This window comes from Carlito syrichta, unplaced genomic scaffold (assembly GCF_000164805.1).
Source record: "Carlito syrichta isolate Samal-C Ts95f unplaced genomic scaffold, Tarsius_syrichta-2.0.1 Scaffold123364, whole genome shotgun sequence".
In the NCBI taxonomy this organism is placed as follows: domain Eukaryota; kingdom Metazoa; phylum Chordata; class Mammalia; order Primates; family Tarsiidae; genus Carlito; species Carlito syrichta.
In genome coordinates this window covers 11912-29623 of record NW_007067460.1, presented here as the reverse complement: position 1 = coordinate 29623, position 17712 = coordinate 11912, and the positions used below count along the sequence as shown (strand labels likewise).

Below are 17712 nucleotides of genomic sequence, written 5' to 3'. Positions count from 1 at the left end.
CCTTCTCCCCAGCCTAGCCTCTGACAGCAGCTCCCCACGTGACATGGGAGCCTGCAGCCTCTCCCTCCGTGTGCCCTGCCCTCGTCCTGCACGGTCCAGCATGCTTTTTGTTTGTGGAAGTTGCAGTTACTGGGAAGGGTGTGCCCGGTCCCCTCCTCGTGCCCAGCCTCCCCCCTTGTCCTCTGATTAGCCTCTCAGGCCAGTGTCAGCGGAGCCCAGAGCATGCTCAGCCCGTCCAGGAGTGTCCCCGTCAACAGAGCAGACCAGAGGGGCAGCTGCCAGGGACAGGATGTGGGACCCCACTGGGCCTGGGCCCCTGGCGACTCTCAACTTTCTGCCTTTTCCGTGCCCCGGGTCATAAGTTCCTCTCCCAGGCAGGAACATGGGCAATAGTAGCTGCTGCTCTTGAGTCAGACCCTCCTCAGTGGTTTGGTCCTCAGCGGCCCTGAGGTTGGCGCTGTTGTTTTCTCTATTTGACGGCCGAGGCAGGAGGGCCTGGACAAGTGATGTGACTTGCCCAGGGGTACACAGCTGCCAGTATGAGTCGCTGAGGCCCAAAACTAGATCTAGCTGAGCTCAGGGCCTGCCCTCGACAAGGGGAGCGACTTTGGACCAGCCCCGTGTGCAGAGTGCTGGGCAGGCCTGGACCCCTGGTGGGACAGGTGGGAGGGATGCAGCCCCTGGGAGTGGGAGGCCTCCTGGGATATCTGGGTGTGCACCGGGGAGCCTGAAGGGCCAATGCCTTCCATCCTGCTTTTCCCAGAACCTTCTACCAGGTGCCTCTGTGGGTCTTTGTGTCAGATGCATCCTGAGGCCAGGACCTCAGCCAAGGATGTGCACATACATTCTCTGTGGTGGTTCACACTCTAGTGGGCAGGATGGAGCCAGGCTGAGTCCTGGAGCGACTTGCCTGGAGTCACCCGGTTAGCCCAGCACGCACAGCCCAGTCTCCAGGGCGAGAGTCTCCCTGCTGAGCCCTGTGCTCCCCCTCTCAGGGCCTCTTCTGCATACCCCATCTCACAAGTGTGGGTGGGGCCCAGGAGGGTCAGGGTTGAGTGGGGAATGGGGGTGGGGCACGCAGGAGTCAGCAGTCACGGTCAGCCCTTTCCTTGTCCCCAGGGCCGGTTCACGATCGCAGCCAAGCACCACATCTCCATTGCCGAGATCTATGAGACGGAGCTTGTGGACATTGAGAAGGTGAGTGGGCAGGCCGGTTGCCTGGGTGGGGCTGGGCCAGGGCTTCTCTCCACCTGGGGGAGTCCTCTGGGTCTGAGCATCGAGCATGGGCGCACGACTGGCCGCATCCCTGAGCGGAGCCTTCTCCCTCTCCTGCCTCCCCTCGAGCCTCCTCATGTCTCCCCAGGCCATCGCCCACTACGAGCAGTCTGCAGACTACTACAAAGGCGAAGAGTCCAACAGGTAGCCCTCTCCTGCCCGCCCTAGCCCCTCAGTGACCTGTGGGACCCGCCGCCGCCTCCCCTCACCCCTCCTCCCCACACAGCTCGGCCAACAAGTGTCTGCTGAAGGTGGCTGGCTACGCCGCGCAGCTGGAGCAGTACCAGAAGGCCATCGACATCTACGAGCAGGTGGGGACGGCCCACACGCAGCACAGCGCCTCTCTCCGGGACCCTCCCTTTCCTTCCTCCCTCCCTCCCTCCCCCTGCATGTCCCCCGCATGTTGTTCCCCCACTCTCACCTTGTCCTCAGCCCACGGCCTGCGCTGTCACCACCCTCATTGTGGAGTGCCCCTCCCATAGAGCTCGCTGGAGGGCCTGGGGTCAGGCTGACTCTGAAGAGCAGAGTCCATGATGGCACAGGAAGAACCACGGGGGAGGCTGGAGCGGCCACAGGCAGCACAGGTCCCCGTCCACAGTGGGAGGGAGGGAGTGTCACACGGCCCCCTGTGCCATGTGGGAGGACTGGGTGATGGCCAGAGAAAGGCAGGCAGCTGGCCTCAGTGAGGGGGGCGGGCTCTGCCACTCGTGTTCCCACAGCTCACTGCCCTGTCGCCCCCCGGCGGTCCTGACAGCGCCTACCGTCTCCCCACTGCCAGGCACCTCAGGAGGCCCGCGGACACCTGCCTTCAGCCCCCCACCCCATCACATCTCAGCCACTCACAGCAGTCGCTGACCTCCCGGGCTAGTCCCTAGTTCCCTGCCCCTGGGGCCCTGGGTTAATAGGGCCTCACCCCCAGGCACAGACCCAGCTCCCCAATGGCTCCCCATGGTAGTGACGCATGTTCCCCGGCTGCCTGCTCTCAGCTCACAGGGCCCTCTCTCCATGGTCACAGGTGGGGACCAGCGCCATGGACAGCCCCCTCCTCAAGTACAGCGCCAAGGACTACTTCTTCAAGGCAGCACTCTGCCACTTCTGCATTGACATGCTCAACGCTAAGGTAAGCGGGGCCTGGCAGGCCCTGCCTGGAGCTTCCCTGCACCGGCCAGATGACTGCCCACAGGGCCTCCCTGTGGCTGAGGCGGAGGCCGGGACGAGTCCCTTGTCCTAGGTCACGTGGCTAGTGGATGGCAGCTTTCCAGCTCTCTGGCTCCCAGTGTCATGACCCACATATTCTCAGGGCCTCCTGGCAAGAGGAGTCAGGAAGGGCAGTGGGAGGGGCATGGCCACAGGCGGGGACTGGAGAGTTGGCGCAAGGCTTTGGCTGGTGGAGTCCCTGCTCACTGCCTGGCAGGGCTATGGTGGACACAGCCTTGGGCTGGGTTGAGCGAGGTTCAAGTCCAGCCTCTCCTCCCGCCCATGCCCTGGGCAGGTCCCTGCCTCTCACTGGATGTTTCCCACTTTCACGACGGGGCTCACCACCATTTACCGTTGTCTCAACGTCTGCATGAAGCAGCTGGCCCCAGCGTGGCATAGGGGTGTGCTCGTCTGCCCCCTGCCCTGGCTGAGCCCGGTGGGAGGGCGCACTGGGCGCCTGCCCGGGAAACCTGCCCCGGCCCCTCTGCCAGCCCTCTGCCACTGGACAGGTGCTGAGCTCAGCTCGCAGAGGCACTGCCAGCAAGGAGCCAGACGGCACCTGGGCGGGGGAGGGGTGCGGAGCGCTGACTCAGGGCAGCCAGCCTTCCCAGGTCCCTCCACTGCTGGGCCATGTCTGAGCCCTCTCTCTGTCTTATCCCTTCCCACCCCACCCCCGCTGCCCAGCTGGCCGTCCAGAAGTACGAGGAGCTGTTCCCAGCTTTCTCCGATTCCCGGGAGTGCAAGTTGATGAAGGTATGAGGGAGAGAAAGTAGGGGGGGCAGGGCGGAGGCGCCAGATGGGTCATCCCCAGGGTTCGGCCAGCTCTCCGAGGGTCTGTTTTGTTGTGTTTTCTTTCTTCTGCCACTTGGGTCTCCATTCTGTCGAAGAGAGAAATGCAGTTGAGACTGATGAAGCTAGAGACGGGTTGGGAGGTCTTGCAGGCACAGGCACACTCACCTGTGGCAGAGGCTGCCCGGGAGCAAGCATTGCTGAAGATAGGGTGGAGGAGCTGGAATGCGTCCTTTTCTTCCTCTTGTGGGGGCCGCCACCCCCAGTTTAAGCCACCCAGAGTGTGCTTGGACCCCTGACCCCTTCCTGCCGTGTGCTTGCAGAAGTTGCTGGAAGCCCATGAGGAGCAGAATGTGGACAGCTACACTGAGTCGGTGAGTGGTATGGGCAGGGTTCCTCCAGGGGGCGGGTCCCTGGGCAACTGCTCTTCTCTGACACTCCTGTGAAACACACTCTCTCTTCCCTTGCCGTGGCTGTGAGTGCCTGTCCCCACTTACCCCAGAATCCTCGCCAGTGCCCCAGGAGGTGCGGGCAGTTCTTGCTCTGTAGAGCTGAGTGCAGACCCACATCTGCCCCTGCAGCCCACGGCCTTTGCACCGCCGAGGCCAGGGAACAGGGAAGCCATTTCACAGGGGGCCTTGGGTGACCTGAGGTAGGCCAGGGAGTGAGGAGGTGAGGATGGAGGGGCTGTTTCCCGTTCTGAGAGGCCTCCTGCTTCCCCACTCTTCTGAACCCTCTGGGCTTGATGCGTCCAGCCAGGCACTGAGTCACTCCTGGACAGCACGTGTCAAGGGTGTGCCCCGGGTGCCCCTCAGGAACATGGGCCCGTAAGTGAGGGCAGAGACAAGACACTGCAGGACCCTCCTTCCCGGACAGCGGGCAGCCAGCTGGACGTTCAGCTTGGGAGCTGGGGGAGTGCGGTTTGGTGGGCTTGGCTGTGCTCCCCATGGCAGTCAGGAACAGCCTGGTTCACATCTCCAGGTCTCCGTTTCTCACCATAAAACAAGGAGGCTGGACCTTTTTTTAAGCTACAAGATCTTTTTCCCCAAGGGAAGTGTCATGTGCAGGACAGGAAAGACCAGGGAGCTGCCCTAGCAGGCATCAGCAGCCAGCCCTCCCCCACTGCTTCCTGAGTCTGGGGACCTTGGGCTGGAGGGTGTGGAGGCGGGGAGCCAGCCATCGTGGCATGCCCACAGGTGAAGGAGTACGACTCCATCTCCCGGCTGGACCAGTGGCTCACCACCATGCTGCTGCGCATCAAGAAGACCATCCAGGGTGATGAGGAGGACCTGCGCTGAGTCCGCCTGGCTGCCCTCACAGCTGCCTGGAGGCAGGGCCGGAGCCGGCGAGCTCCTCTCCACTCCTGCCCGAGTCTCAGTCCCAGCAGGTGGGCGGCAGCGAGGGCCAGCGCCACTGTGGGCGCCAGAGGTGGGCCTGCTGGCTGGACAGTTGCCCTCTGTTCTCGCTACATCCCCCACCCCAGCCCATTATTTAAGCCCCCAAAGGTGCCCTCAACCCAGAAACCAGCCGTGCAGAACCCTTGATGCGGGCCTGTGTGCTGTGGGCGCTGCCAGGGGCTTGGGGCCAGTGTCTGGCCCCGCCTCCTGCCCCGCTGGTGGCAAGGCTGCTTCCTGGTTGTGTCTCCTGCTTTCATCCCCCAGTTCTGAGCACCTGTAGCTGCAGCCCACACTTGCTGGCGTGGGCCCTCCCACTCATCCCCGGAGCCTTTGCCTCCTGCAGGCCAACCCCCAGGTTAGACCTGGCCGTGGAGCACAGGGGTGTCCCCACGCCCACCCCACACCTGCTCTGTCCTCAGTGCTTTGAGGTTGTGTCGGCTGGAGGCTGCTGCTGGCCCAAGGAAGGAAATAAAAAGCAACACTTTTGCATGAGTCTCTTCCTCCTCAGCTTTGCTGCCCTCCTACCCTCCCTCCCGTCTCCCCTGGGGCTCTGGGGCCTCAGGCAGGCTTGCCCTGAAGCGTGAGCTGGGCCAGGTCTGGGGAGACCAGGGCGCTGGGGAGTCCCAGAAAACGAGTCTTAATCCAGCTTCTTTGGAGTCCAAGGCCTCAGCTTTCTCCAAGGAAGGCATGGAGAGCCTCCCTCAGAGCCCACGGGAGGACCAAACACAGTAGTTGCCGTAGCTGCCTTGGTTGAGGAGGGTGGAGGAGACCCGCTGTGCTCCTGTCCTCACTGTGTCCACGTTTCCCTGGAAGGCAGCCCGATCACCCTGGGGGCAGGTGTCCATCTGTCAGATGGGGAGGAAGCGGCTCTGTGGGCAGTCTGAAGCCCGCGCGGGCCTGGAAGTGGGCAGGAGCCTTTGCTGGGAGAGGGGGCAGCCATGATGTCAGGCTTCCGGGCCTCACCCCAGCCCTGGGCTGGGCCCCGCGCTGTGCAGTGACGGGGCTGGAGGGCTGGAGGAGGCAACCTGTCACAACATGATGGGGCCTGTGGGAGGGGAGGGGAGCAAGGCAGTCCCTCGCAGAGGAGCGGCTGCCTGGAGACCTCGGATCCTGGGGTGAGTCGAGCGGAGGCCGGGGCTCCTTCCCAGGCTGACGTATAGTGACCTGTCAGCCCCTCCCACAGCCCCAGTCCATAAGGGCTGCCCAGAGCCCGTGAAGACCCTGAGACCGAAGGCTGATGGCCAGTGTCTGTCATGGGCTGGCGGGGACAGTGTGAGAATCTGCTTCTACCCTCCGTGACCTGCCTCAGCGATCCTCGGCCGGGGCTGTGCTTGACGGCCGTTAACAGTACTCGGGCTTGGCCACACCCCGAGGAGCGTGCTGGCCGAGGGTCCCTGCCCCTTGACGTTGACGTGTGGGAAGATTCCTTGGGTGGGCCAAGCATGCGGCTAGGGCGCGAAACTGGACGATGCCTGCCTTCCTGGCCGTGACTTCATCCGCTGGCTCATTCACTCGGCAGGTGATGACAATGAGTGAACGCGGGTGACCGCGAGGGGCAGCAGCCTGAAGAAAAGGCGCCTTAGAAGTGTGTAGGGTTGGACCCGCGTGCTGTGCCCTCAGTGAGTATTCCTAAGCACCTACTGTGTGCTGTCCTGGGGACACAGCAGCAGACAGCTGTCCCTGGCCTGCCATCCAGGAGCTCTTACACACCGAGCCCAGACATCTGGAGGTATTGCAGACGCCTCACCACCCCATATCTGGTCGCCTTTGGGAACTTTGCATCTGCCATCCGAGCAGCAGCATCTGGGTGCTTGGCACACAGTGTGTGACTTGTGTGTTTGCTGATGCCGGCTTCGTGTCAGGCCTTGTGGCTGGGAGCTGGGGATGCGGCCATGACCTAGGGAGACACACTGCCTTCATGGAGCTGCAGTTGGGGTGTGTATGTGGTGTTTTCTTTGTGCAGAGAGATTAGATCACTCAAGGTGGCCAGGACAGTTAGCCAACCCATGTCTTCTGGAAATGACACACATGTGCGGCATCCTCAAACTTTCGTGTTCCTCTAGGGAAGCACACGGGAACTCCCAGAGGCCTTGGAATCAGAAACACCTGGCTTACTCCTGTCCCCACCAGTCACTAGCATATTGAGCAGGGGACTTACTCCCCGTGAGCCTCAGTTTCCTTCTCTGCAAACTGGGACAATAAGACTCATTGAAGGGTTCTTGCAAAGATTTAGTGAGATAGATTTGTAAAGGATGTCCTGGCTTACAGTAAAAGCTCAATAACCGCCAAATAAATGAATTGAGGTGGGGAGTGGATAACAATAGACCCCTTGTGGAGTGGTTATGAGAAATCAAGATACCCAGGGCCAAAGTGACTGTCAGATGAAGGAAGTGGTGGTGATTTGCCAGGACAGATGCTAGACCTTTTCTTTCTTGGGATGAGTAGAATGTATTTCACTATTTTAAATGTGTTATTGTTAAAATAATGAACTATAGAGTTGCTCTGTTTGGGTTCCAATACTGACTGCTTCTGACTAGCTGTGTGATCTTAGGCAAGCTACTTTACCTCTCTGTGCCTGGATTCCTTCACCGGTAGGCGAGTTTTGAACACATGGTTCTTAGAGGGAATGTGCTTAGAGTAGTTCCCGGCATTGAAAGGACAATATTAAGCTTTACGATTATTATGAGTCTACCCCCACACTGTATGTAGCGGAGGGGGCCTCCACCTGCCGTCTCCGGTCACAAGCCCCTGCCCTGGTACCGAGAAGGACTGGGGAAGAGCGCGCAGGCGCAATGGGGCAGTCTCATGGGCGGCCAGGCCGCCATCTTGGAAAAGGGCAGCGAGGCCGCTTCCTTACGTCATCATCCTGCGCGACGGGCGGGCACCCGGCGCTTCGGGTCGCCTCAAGAGCCGTGGGCGGGGAAGGACGGGTCGCGGCGGTGACTGCAAGAAGGGTGAGCGGCCGAGGGGCGTGATGGGGGAGGCGGCCGTGGCCGCGGGGCCTTGCCCGCTGCGCGAGGACAGCTTCACGCGCTTCTCGTCGCAGAGCAATGTGTACGGACTAGCGGGCGGCGCCGGCGGGCGCGGGGAGCTGCTGGCCGCCACCCTTAAAGGCAAGGTGCTGGGCTTCCGCTACCAGGACCTCCGACAGAAAATCCGACCGGTGGCCAAGGAGCTGCAGTTCAACTACATCCCCGGTGCGTGGCGCCCTGGGCTGGGGGGGGCGGGAGTCGTAGTGTTGAGAAGGCTTCAGAGGTTCTGTCTGAGCCGGGTCGCCACGGTGGGAGAATGGGGTCTGGGTGATCGAAGGCGGTCAAGGGTGATGAGCTTGGGGGGTCAGGGGCCGGGACAGTTGGGGCCTGCAAGTGGTTAGGGTTTCAGGATTCCTCAGACTTAGAGTCAGGATCCCTGGTACCCAGGGGTCAGAGGTCATGGTGATGGTGACCAGGACTTGTTGGGACCCAGAGGTCACGATAATGGCCCCTTGTTTTGGGGGATATCGGGGTCACGCCCGAGACGCGAACTTTGACTCTCCCCTCCCAGTGGACGCAGAGATTGTCTCCATCGACACCTTCAACAAGTCGCCCCCAAAGCGGGGCCTGGTCGTGGGGATCACGTTCATCAAGGTACCCAGAGCCCCCTCCACCCACCCACTCCCATGGCGGGTCCCACCGAGCCCTCCTGCTGCCCCTGCCCTCCCCTGAGGCCAGCATCCTCCCCCAGGATTCAGGGGACAAGGGAAGCCCCTTCCTGAACATCTACTGCGACTACGAGCCTGGCTCCGAGTACAACCTTGACTCCATTGCCCGTGAGTGCGGCCCAGAGGGAAGGAGGACGGGAGGCGGGCCTGGCAGACGCCCCATGCCCACCTGCCTGTGCTCCTCTTGCAGAGAGCTGCTTGAACCTGGAGCTCCAGTTCACTCCTTTCCAGCTGTGCCACGCAGAGTGAGTGTCCCCTGGGCCCTCACGCCCACCCACTCTAGACATAGGGACCCTGGGTTCTCGGACGCCTTTCTTACAGACCCCCCCGAGAGTCTTTTTCCCCTTCTGGAAAACAAAGGAGTCCTACTGAGATTGAAAACTGAACTGTCTTGAGGAGGCCGGAAACAGTGGCTCATGCCTGTCATCCCAGCACTTTGGGAGGCCAAGGCGGGAGGATCACTTGAGCCCAGGAGTTTGAGACCAGCCTGGGCAACATAGCGAGACCTTCTGTCTACAAAAAAAATCAGAAAATTTGCTAGGTGTGGTCACACATGCCAGTGGTCCCAGCTACTTGGGAGGCTGAGGCAGGAGGATCACCTGAGCCCAGGAGGTCCAGGCTGTGGTGAGCTGTGGTTGTACCACTATCTTCTGGTCTGAACATCAGAGTGAGACCGTGACTCAAAAAAATAATAATAAAATAAAACATCTTTAAGGGCCAGAGAGGTAATGTGGTGGTGAGTAGCCACAAGTCTGATACACTAGCAAGTGTGTGTGTGTGTGTGTGTGTGTGTGTGTGTGTGTGTGTGTGTAGGTGTAAGGTCAGAAGGCTATAGCTAATGGAAACCACAGACTTATCTATAGACAATTAGATTCTGGTTTTGCTTTTTAGAGCATCATGCTTTTCAGGTGGCCATGAACAGGCGGCTGAGGGGCCACCACTTTGCTGTTCTGGAACTAGATCATCCGAGAGAGTTAATTGATCATGTACGTTCTAGACTTCTAGAATTCCCAGATTCTAATGTTCTAGATTCTGGCCTTCCAGGATCAGGAGGCTAAGTCTTCTGGAGCTGCAAGTGCTAAGATTCCAAGGCTTGAATGTTCTGCAGTTTGATGGAAGCCAGACTTGTCTGCGATTCTGCAGTGGCTACGTCCTAACACTCATGTACGAGGAGGCAGAACGTGGGGCTCTAGACTGGGCTCGTGATCCAGTCTAGAGCTCCAGTTCCATTCCAGAACACCAGCTCTGGTAAAGGTCCAGATAGTAAATTATTAGGCACCGGTGGCTAGACAGTCTCAGTCACAGCTACTCACCCAACTCTGCTGTCGTGGCAAGAAAGCAGCCATCAGTTCTGTGTCAGTGAAGGGGCATGGCTGTGTTCCAATAAAACTCTATTTACAAAAGCATGTAGATTGTAGGTTGGATTTGGTCTGCAGGTCATAGTTGGCCAAACTCTGGTCTAGTAGGTGAGAGTTCCAGAAACTGAAGATTTGACTGTGCTAGGGTTCTAGATGCTAGGATTTGGGTGTTCTGCTATCCTGTGAGTCTGGAGATCCCTGATGGCAAATTTCTTTTTTTTTTTTTCTTTTTGTTTTCTTTTTTTGAGTCGGGGTCTCACTCTTGTCACCCAGGCTCGAGTGCAGTGGCACGATCATGGTTCATTGTGATGACAAATTCTAAAGGTTCCAGTATTTAAAAGGAAAGCAGAAAACAACTTCTAGAATACCAGGGTTCCAGACTGTAGCAGTTCTACCGTTCTGAGGTTCCGCAGCTTATTCTAGAGTTCCCTGTTCCATTCTTGAACCAACAGTGAAGATATGAGTGGGCCAGGGTCTCTAGAAGCAGGAGGTTCCAGCATGCTGCGTTCCTGCAGTTCTGAGACTGAAAGTTCTTTGGTTCTGTGATTGTGCGTCTGTGAGGGCTGATTTCCATGGGGGTGCATTTCAAGGAGACAGAGCTCTGAGCTTCCAGTCGTGGGGCCAGTGTCTGGATCCTGGGGTGCCAAGGTTCTCACAGGCAAGGGGCTTTGCAGAATGGGGGCTCTCGGACACACGGATTCCCCTCCCTCGGGCTCTGCCATACTGAGGTCTAGGTTTGTCTGCCTTCAGGGTCCAGGTCGGGGATCAGCTGGAGACTGTGTTCCTCCTCAGTGGGAATGACCCGGCCATTCATCTCTACAAGGAGGTGAGGCGGGGCACACGTGCTGTATTGCCCTGCCGGGGTCACCACGGGCTGGTGTGGGGCACTCGCCAGTGGCTGGTGGCTGACCTGAAGGGGGCGGGTCTTGGTTCCCCCAGAATGAGGAGCTGCATCAGTTTGAAGAACAGCCCGTGGAAAACCTCTTCCCAGAGCTCATAAACCTGACCAGCAGGTAGGAGAGACCCCAGAAGAGGCCCCTGGGGACCAGGTGGTGACCTCAAGGCCAGCAAGGGTTGCAGATGACCTTAGAGAAATTGGGCATTGGAAGAGAGGTCAGAAAAGTCACCCACAGCGTGACTTGAGAGAAACTGACCAGCAGGGGCGACACCAGGGAAAATGGGAGGCTCAGACTCAGCTATTGGGTGGCGGGAATTGACCCCCAGAGAAATTGGGCTGTGGGAGTGCCTCAGAGGAAGACAGCGGGTAGCCGGGCAGCAGGGAAGGGTGGGTGCTCCTGGGGGGGCAGAGGTGTGGGGCTGGCACCCAGCGGTGGCCCTCGGTACTGTCCACCCGCCCGCCCACCAGTGTCCTCTGGCTGGATGTCCACAACCTCCCCGGCACCTCCCGGCGCCTCACAGCTCTGGGCTGTCAGAGTGGCTACGTCCGCGTTGCCCACGTGGACCAGAGGAGTCGAGGTGAGGGTTCGAGCAAGACAGGGGCTGAGGGTGGGAGTGGGGCTCTGAGTCCTTGCCACACAGAGGTGGAGCGGGGTGAGCCGGGGGCTGAGGGCAGGGGCAGAGCCCTGAGTCTCCTCTCCACGCAGAGGTTTTACAAACATGGACGATCCAGCAGGATGGCCCCATCTCCCGAGTGATCGTGTTCAACCTCTCAGCCCCTGAAGGTGAGCCCTGGGATGGAGGAGGCAGGGAAAGGTGGGAGCGTGTAGGGATGGGGAGGGTTGGGAGGCAGGGGGAAGCAACTCTGCGTGCTTGGCCCCCCCAACCCAAACGTGCGGCCCCTCCCCAAGCGTCCAGGCCCGACCGTCCTCCCTCCTGCCCATCCGTCCTCCCGTGCTACCACCCCAGCCCGTGAGCCCTAGCGTGCCTCTCCCCTCTTCCCTGCTCTCCCAAGTCTAACTTCCAGCCTGGCCCACGTGTCTAACCCAGACCTTTCTGTTAGGGCCCATGTTTGTTCTCCCCACATTGGGCTAACCTTAGACCCTCACCTTGGAGTTGACCTTCCCCCTTGCCCTCTGTGGTCTGACCTTCACTCCTCACATTATGACTTACTCTGACCCCCTCTGGTCTCTTCACCGTGTCCCTTGCTGCAGTCTGACCCCAGGCTTCTCTCGGGAACTCACCACTGCCCCACCATTCAGGGTCTGACCTTGCCCCACATATTGATTGTTGCTGTTCCTTGACTCTTATCTGTCCTTGCCTGGCGCTCACCTTGACCTGGCCTCTGACCTTGCCCTCTGTCCCTTAGGTTGGGTTTCCCTCTTATGCCCCACTGTGGTATCTTCTCTGACCCTCCCACCATGGTCTAACCTCAGACTTTTCCCTTCCTGTCTGACCTTTGTCTCTCTCCCACCATGGTCTAATCTCAGACTCTCTAAACTGTCGTCTCTCACCTGTTTCTCCAAGTGTCTGACTTCAGTCATTTCTCTCATGGTCCAGCTTCGAGCTTTCCTTCTGTAACACAACCTCAAGGCTCATTCCTGAGGTCTCATCTGTGTTCCTCTCACTGGAGGGGCAGGGCTGTGAGGAGGAGCCCGGAACCTGTCCCCCTCCGTGTTCCCTCTCCAGAGCCCAGGGACGGGCCACCACGGGAGGAGTTCAGCCTGCTCGTGGCCAGCATGTTGGAGCCAGCAGTGGTGTATCGGTGAGGAACCTGGGCCACGTGGGCGCGGTCTCGCCTCAGGTCTTGGCCCCATGGTCTAGCCTCATCATTCTCAGCAGCAGAAAGTCCCTTTGGACGGACCAGTCAGTGCTGGGCGAGTAAAGATATGTGTCGTGACCTGGGGAGTGGGTGCTGTGAGTGTTTAAGCGTAGATCTTGGAGGGAACACACTGAGGCGTGGGCTGAGAACAGGGACGTCCACACCCGGAGCGGGTGGACTAGGTGTGCTGGCACAGGGTTCCTCACCGGCCGTGTGTGGGAAGGCTGGCTGTGGAGTGTCTGCCAGTATCCGTGGTGTAAACACTCCCACCAGGGGGGATTGCGGGCTGCCAACACGGTGCTGAAGTTGCGGAAAACTTCCCAGTCTGCTCCTGGGTGCTGCTGTGGCTGACCCCAGCACCCCCCGGTGGGCAGCAGAGGTGTCCAGCTGGGGCCCCATGGCTGTCCAGATTGAGCAATGTGAGCTCCCATTTGGAGTGAGATGGCCCCCGAACTGGACAATGCCCAGGATGACCCCTCGCAGGCTCTGAGGATGTCCAGTGGGAACGAGGGTGTCTCGGCCTCAGGGGGAACGGCGTGCCTGGGCCCCAGCTCGGGATCTGCCACCAAGGGTGGTGGGCACTGCAGCCCAACTTCAGTCTCTGCTGCCCTTGGGACCCTCAGGGACCTGCTAAGCCGGGGCTTTGAGGACCAGCTTCTCCTGCCCGGCAGTGACCAATTCGACAGCGTCCTCTGCGGCCTGGTCACCGACGTCGACTTGGATGGGCGGCCGGAAGTCCTGGTGGCCACCTACGGACAGGTGGGACCCGACGGGTGGGGTCACCACCCCCCTCCTGTGTCCCCTGCCGACTTGTGTGACCGTGAGCCCTCGCCCTGCAGGAACTGCTCTGCTACAAGTTCCGGGGTCCGGAGTCAGGGCTCCCTGGGGCCCAGCAAGGGTTCTGCCTGCTCTGGCAGCGCAGCTTCTCCAGCCCCCTGCTGGCCATGGCGCATGTGGACCTGACCGGCGATGGGCTGCGGGAGCTCGCCGTGGTCTCCCTGAAGGGCGTGCACATCCTGCAGGTAACTGGTCTGGAAGCAGAGGTGCGGCGGGGGAGGGGGGCTGCGCCCCTCCCCTCCGAGGGCACATCTGATGGGAGGGAGAGGAAGGAGGGGCTGGCCAGGCCAGGGGTGGGGGGAGCCCAGCTTCAGCCGGTGTCTTGCCTTCCAGCAGGCGTCATGGCTGCAGGTCATCTCCGGGAGCGGGAGGGACTTTTTCCTGTGGGCCAGGGCAGCTCCCAGGGGCAGGGGCTCTAACAGCTGGGGTGGGAGCACCCGCCGGGTGAAGATCACCTCTGCCCCCCCCCCGCCTACCCTCAGTTTCCAGAAAGCCTTCCTATAGAGTCTGTCCTTTGTTCCTCAAGCTGTTTCTAACTCTGTCCTTTGCTGTGGCTTCACTGGCGATCTGCCCCACCAGGGTCTGGCCTTTGCCCTCTGGGTCAGTGGTGAGGTACACCTTCTCACTACAGCCAGCCCTGTCTTCTGCATCTTTGTCTGGCCTCACTCTGGCTGTGGTCTAGTCTCCAACCTGCTGCTGGGTGTCTGACTTCCAAGTCCTGCAACAGATTCTCCAGTCCTCCTTCTAAGCCAGTTTTCAACTTTCTGCTGCCGTCTAGCCTTGAACACTTTTACTTTGGTCTAGCCTTGAAACTCTTGAGCTGTTTTTTGAGTTGGGATCTCACTCTGTTCACCCAGGCTGGAGGGCAGTGGCACAATCATGGCACACTGCAGCCTCCAACTCCTGGGCTCGGGCGAGCCTTCCACCTCAGCCTCCCGAGTAGCTAGACTACAGGCACGCACCACCAAGCCCAGCCAATGTTTCGTAGAGGCCGGGTCTTGCTCTGTTGCCCAGACTGGTTTCAAACCTCTGAGCTCACGCAATCCTTCTGTCTCGGCCTCCCAAAGTGCCGGGAGTACAGGTGTGAGCCACTGCACCCAGCCTAGCCTCTCAACTTTCCATTGAGGTCAAGCCCTTGAGCTGTGGTCTAACAGCCAGCCTCTGCTGGACTGTGATCTCCGACCCTCCCACAGCCGCCTGACTGCCATTACCCCTATCATGGTGTAACATCCAACCATGCAGATGGCCCAGGGTCCAGCCTTGGATGCTCTACTGCAGTTTAGCCTCCACCAGCTGTAGTCTGGCCTCTGGCCCTTTCCCCATGTCCCACCCTCAGGCTGTAGTGGACGTTTGTTTCCTAGCTTTGTGCCTGCCTTCTCCTTTCCCCTGGTCTGACTCAAGGATCCTTTGGGGTGTGGGCTAACCTGGGTTCTTACAGGTGAAGCCACAGCCATTTCTATTTGGGTCTAATCTTTGCTGCTTCCGTTGAAGTCTAATCTTCAACAGAATGGTCTAGGTTAGACCTCAGGAGAAAAGATATGGATTGGACCACAGGGGACAGGACAAAGGTCAGACCTGAGCAAAATAGAATGGAGCTAGACCCCAATGGCGAAGACTGAGGCTAGACTGCAGGGGCGGTGCTTGAGGCTAGACCTCCAGGAAATATAACTGAGGTTGGAACCAGTGGAGGGGTCTGAGGCTAGACCCTGGTGGAAAGCCCTGAGGTTAGATCTGTGGGAAGAGACTGTGGCTGTCCTGTGGGAGAAAGGACCTTCCTTGCACTGTGGTCTGGTGATCACAGCATCCCTTGTCACTCCATCTCAAGCCATTTCACTGTGATCTCCTCTGTTCCATTAAGGTCTAGCCTCAGACCCTCGAGTGGGGTGTAGCTCTGCCCCTCACGTTGGGATAGAGTCCTCTGTTTCCCATTTTGATTTGCTGCCTCTCTGCTCCATTGACCTGTCCTTCCCTGCTAGGATCTCGCCTCTGTCCTGCCCGCTCTGGTCTAGCCTCAGCCTCTCTCCAGGAGTCTAACATCACTCCTGTTATAACATAGTCTCTCTTTCATTTTCATCTTTCTCTGTCTCTTCCACTGATGTCCAGCCTCAGTTCCTCACATCTGAGTCTGGGCTTTGTCCCTCTCCCTAGGGACTAGCCCTCGCCCCTGTCACAGAGACCCAGTCCCACCACACACACTGGTCTGCTTTCTGTCCTCCAGCCTTGGCCGAGCTCCTGGCCTTTGGGGTTGCTTGGCTCCAGACTGTCCTACCGTGGTCGAACGGGCACCCCTGCAGCTCTTCCTCTTCCTGTCCCCCCTCCCCCATCTTGTCCCCCACAGCATAGCCTGATCCAGGCCTCAGAGCTGGTCCTGACCCGGCTGCGGCATCGAGTGGAGCAGAGGCGACGTCGGCCACAGGGACTGGGGGATGGGGTGGGCGCGGGGCCTGCAGAGAGCCTGACTTCCTGAGCGCCCGGCACCCACTCTCCGCAGACCCGGGGCAGCATGTGGGATGTCACCTCCTGCTGTTATGGGGGAGTATCCCGAGGGAAGATGCTCTCCCAGACCCCCCAGGCTGGTGAGTGAGCTGTGAGTTCCTGCTCTGACTTCGCACCCTTGTGCCCTGTAGCCCTGACTCACCCACTCTTCTCTGTGCCTCAGTGTCCCTGTTTGAACACAGGATGAGCCCAACCTGCCCTCTCCACTCCCGATGAGAATTGGTCCCCTGATGGTCACGTGTCCAGAGGAACAAAGCTTCCACAGTTGTCTTTGTTCTTTTTTCAGCAAGCTCTTGTGTCAGGCTCTGTGTTGGGCGCTAGGAATCACCCAGAGGAATCGGGGGGTGGGGGCACTTGAGGGAGAGGGAACCCAGAATTAGACCCAGAAACAGGACAGAGGTTAGATCCCAGGGTAGACCTCAAAGGAAAGAAACGAGGTTCGACATTAGCAGAGACACTGAGGTGAAATCTCTGAGAAGTAGAACATGTAAAAGGTAAGGGAAAGGGCTGAGGTCAGACCCCAGCCCCTGCAGAGAGGATTGAGGTTGAACCTCAGTGGAAAGATCTAGCTCTGAGGGTAGACCCCAGTGGAAAGGCAAGGAGGTTGAGCCTCAGAGGGGAGCTTGTGGGTGGAAGGCACCACTGTGGAAATACAGTGGCCCAGTTGGGTCTGCGGCCAGACCCCCTATGAATCGTGCTGAGGTTAGACCCCGACACACAACTGTGGTTAGAACCCGGCAGGAAGTAATCAAGTTTAGGCCCCGTTAGGGACTACTGAGGCAGGACCCAGGCAGGCAGGATCCGGGATATACCATGCTGGAAAGGACTAAGGTCCGACCTGATCTGCAAAGCCCAGGGGATTGGGGATCCCGTGAGTTGGAGACAAGCCCGACCTTCCAGCCAAGGCCGTCGGAATTGCCCCCTCCTCTGTCCCTTCTGGGTACCAGGAGGAGTCTGGAATGACGGCAGTCTTGCCCTGCCCCCGCCACAGGCCAAGGATAGAATTCGGGTCAGCAGGGTTGACGTGATTCCTGAGCAGGATCCAGGCTGGGGGCAGGACTCCTTCCTCCCCGGGGCGGGGGTCGGGTGGGACACCTGCTTCCTGGGGGGAGTCGAGAAGGGGCAGGCGCCAAGGGCATCCTGGCCATCTGTCTGCCTCCTGCCGTGGAAGTCCACCCATATGTCTGGCCGCCGCGCTGGCAATAAAGACTCACCCACCCGTTTTCTAGGTGCATTTTTGGGAGCTGGGAGCCCACCAATTCCTGGCCACCCCTGCCTTCGCCCCCCTTCCCCGAAGCCAGGCCCGGGCGTGGGAAGTGGCAGGGCACTGGATCCGGGCCCTGTGCTGGCAGCAGGCCCGAGGGTGTCCGGCCAGGACTGGCCACGGCTGTGCACAGGGTCTCCCCCCTCCCTTCCGCTGCTGACAAGGAGCGCGGGACACGAGGCTCAGCTCCATCCCCGCCAGTCTGCACCGGGTGGGTTGTGCACCCAGTGGGTGAGCGTGTGTCCCCATGGTGAGCTTGTGTCCGCAGGAGCTCACCTGCCTGGGTCTTTGCCGTGTTCAGCCTGGGCGGTGCGCCCCGCAGCAGGGAAGGCCGTGGCGTGGGGAGCCTTCCTTGCCGCCCTGCGCCTCAGTTTGCCTGTCTCTACAATGGGGCCAGTCGGAGCGTCGGGCTCCCAAGGTTGGCGTCAGGGTGGGTCGTGTCAACGTAGATCAGGCATTTGCTCAGCATGATCGAATAGCGCCCGGTGCGAGCGGCAGCTGCTGTCATCATCATCCACGGTGCCTCTGTGGTTGTCTCTGGCCTTCACGAGGTTGTGTGTGCAGTGTGTGAATTTGGACCGACTCGGGCTAAACATTCTTGCCCTCCCCATAGTTCTGTGGGCCTGGAACTATTTGTAGCTGTTTTTGCATCTTTTGGCCCCTGTGTGGATGGGGGGGGG

The 17712-nt window shown here is 59.7% G+C and overlaps 3 protein-coding genes across 7 annotated transcripts in view; all 3 read left to right on the top strand.

The window, feature by feature from the left end:
- NAPA (NSF attachment protein alpha) overlaps window positions 1–5150 on the top strand; it is a 22860-nt gene extending 17710 nt beyond the window's left edge. For 3 of the 4 annotated variants that reach the window (XM_008048334.1, XM_021707672.1, XM_021707671.1), the window contains 7 exons: window positions 1120–1197; window positions 1364–1419; window positions 1502–1586; window positions 2291–2395; window positions 3157–3225; window positions 3585–3635; window positions 4458–5150. In XM_008048334.1, the coding sequence (XP_008046525.1) occupies window positions 1120–1197; window positions 1364–1419; window positions 1502–1586; window positions 2291–2395; window positions 3157–3225; window positions 3585–3635; window positions 4458–4559 (546 nt within the window). In that variant the 3' untranslated portion in view covers window positions 4560–5150. Of the gene's footprint in view, window positions 1–1119; window positions 1198–1363; window positions 1420–1501; window positions 1587–2290; window positions 2396–3156; window positions 3242–3584; window positions 3636–4457 lie in introns of all 4 variants that reach the window. The other variant, XR_002481377.1, reaches the window with a different exon arrangement.
- A 2371-nt stretch (window positions 5151–7521) lies between these two features.
- KPTN (kaptin, actin binding protein) lies at window positions 7522–16034 on the top strand. Of its 2 annotated transcripts, XM_008048332.2 has the most exons (12): window positions 7522–7855; window positions 8202–8284; window positions 8382–8466; window positions 8549–8603; window positions 10467–10542; window positions 10656–10729; window positions 11083–11192; window positions 11321–11398; window positions 12303–12378; window positions 13059–13194; window positions 13275–13457; window positions 15611–16034. In XM_008048332.2, the coding sequence occupies exons 1-12, from the start codon at window positions 7633–7635 to the stop codon at window positions 15737–15739; spliced, it is 1308 nt and encodes a 435-aa protein (XP_008046523.1). In that variant the 5' UTR covers window positions 7522–7632; the 3' UTR covers window positions 15740–16034. The 2 variants fall into 2 exon arrangements, with proteins under 2 accessions (XP_008046523.1, XP_008046524.1); XM_008048333.1 differs by lacking the exons at window positions 8202–8284; window positions 8382–8466 and having other exon boundaries at window positions 7533–7855.
- Window positions 15776–17712, top strand: part of LOC103249723 (sodium/calcium exchanger 2) — a gene marked incomplete at its 3' end in the record, with an annotated part of 7187 nt that continues 5250 nt past the window's right edge. Inside the window, exon 1 of the mRNA XM_021707670.1 lies at window positions 15776–15848. Within this exon, the coding sequence (XP_021563345.1) occupies window positions 15776–15848 (73 nt within the window). The remainder of the gene's footprint in view (window positions 15849–17712) is intronic.

What these genes read in the sequence shown, in the direction of transcription:
- KPTN (XM_008048332.2), top strand. Translation starts at nt 7,633, where the DNA reads ATGGGGGAGGCGGCCGTGGCCGCGGGGCCTTGCCCGCTGCGCGAGGAC. An exon ending in GCAGTTCAACTACATCCCCG is followed by an intron (nt 7,856 to 8,201) that starts GTGCGTGGCGCC and finishes CTCCCCTCCCAG; the next exon opens with TGGACGCAGAGATTGTCTCC. An exon ending in CCATTCATCTCTACAAGGAG is followed by an intron (nt 10,543 to 10,655) that starts GTGAGGCGGGGC and finishes TGGTTCCCCCAG; the next exon opens with AATGAGGAGCTGCATCAGTT.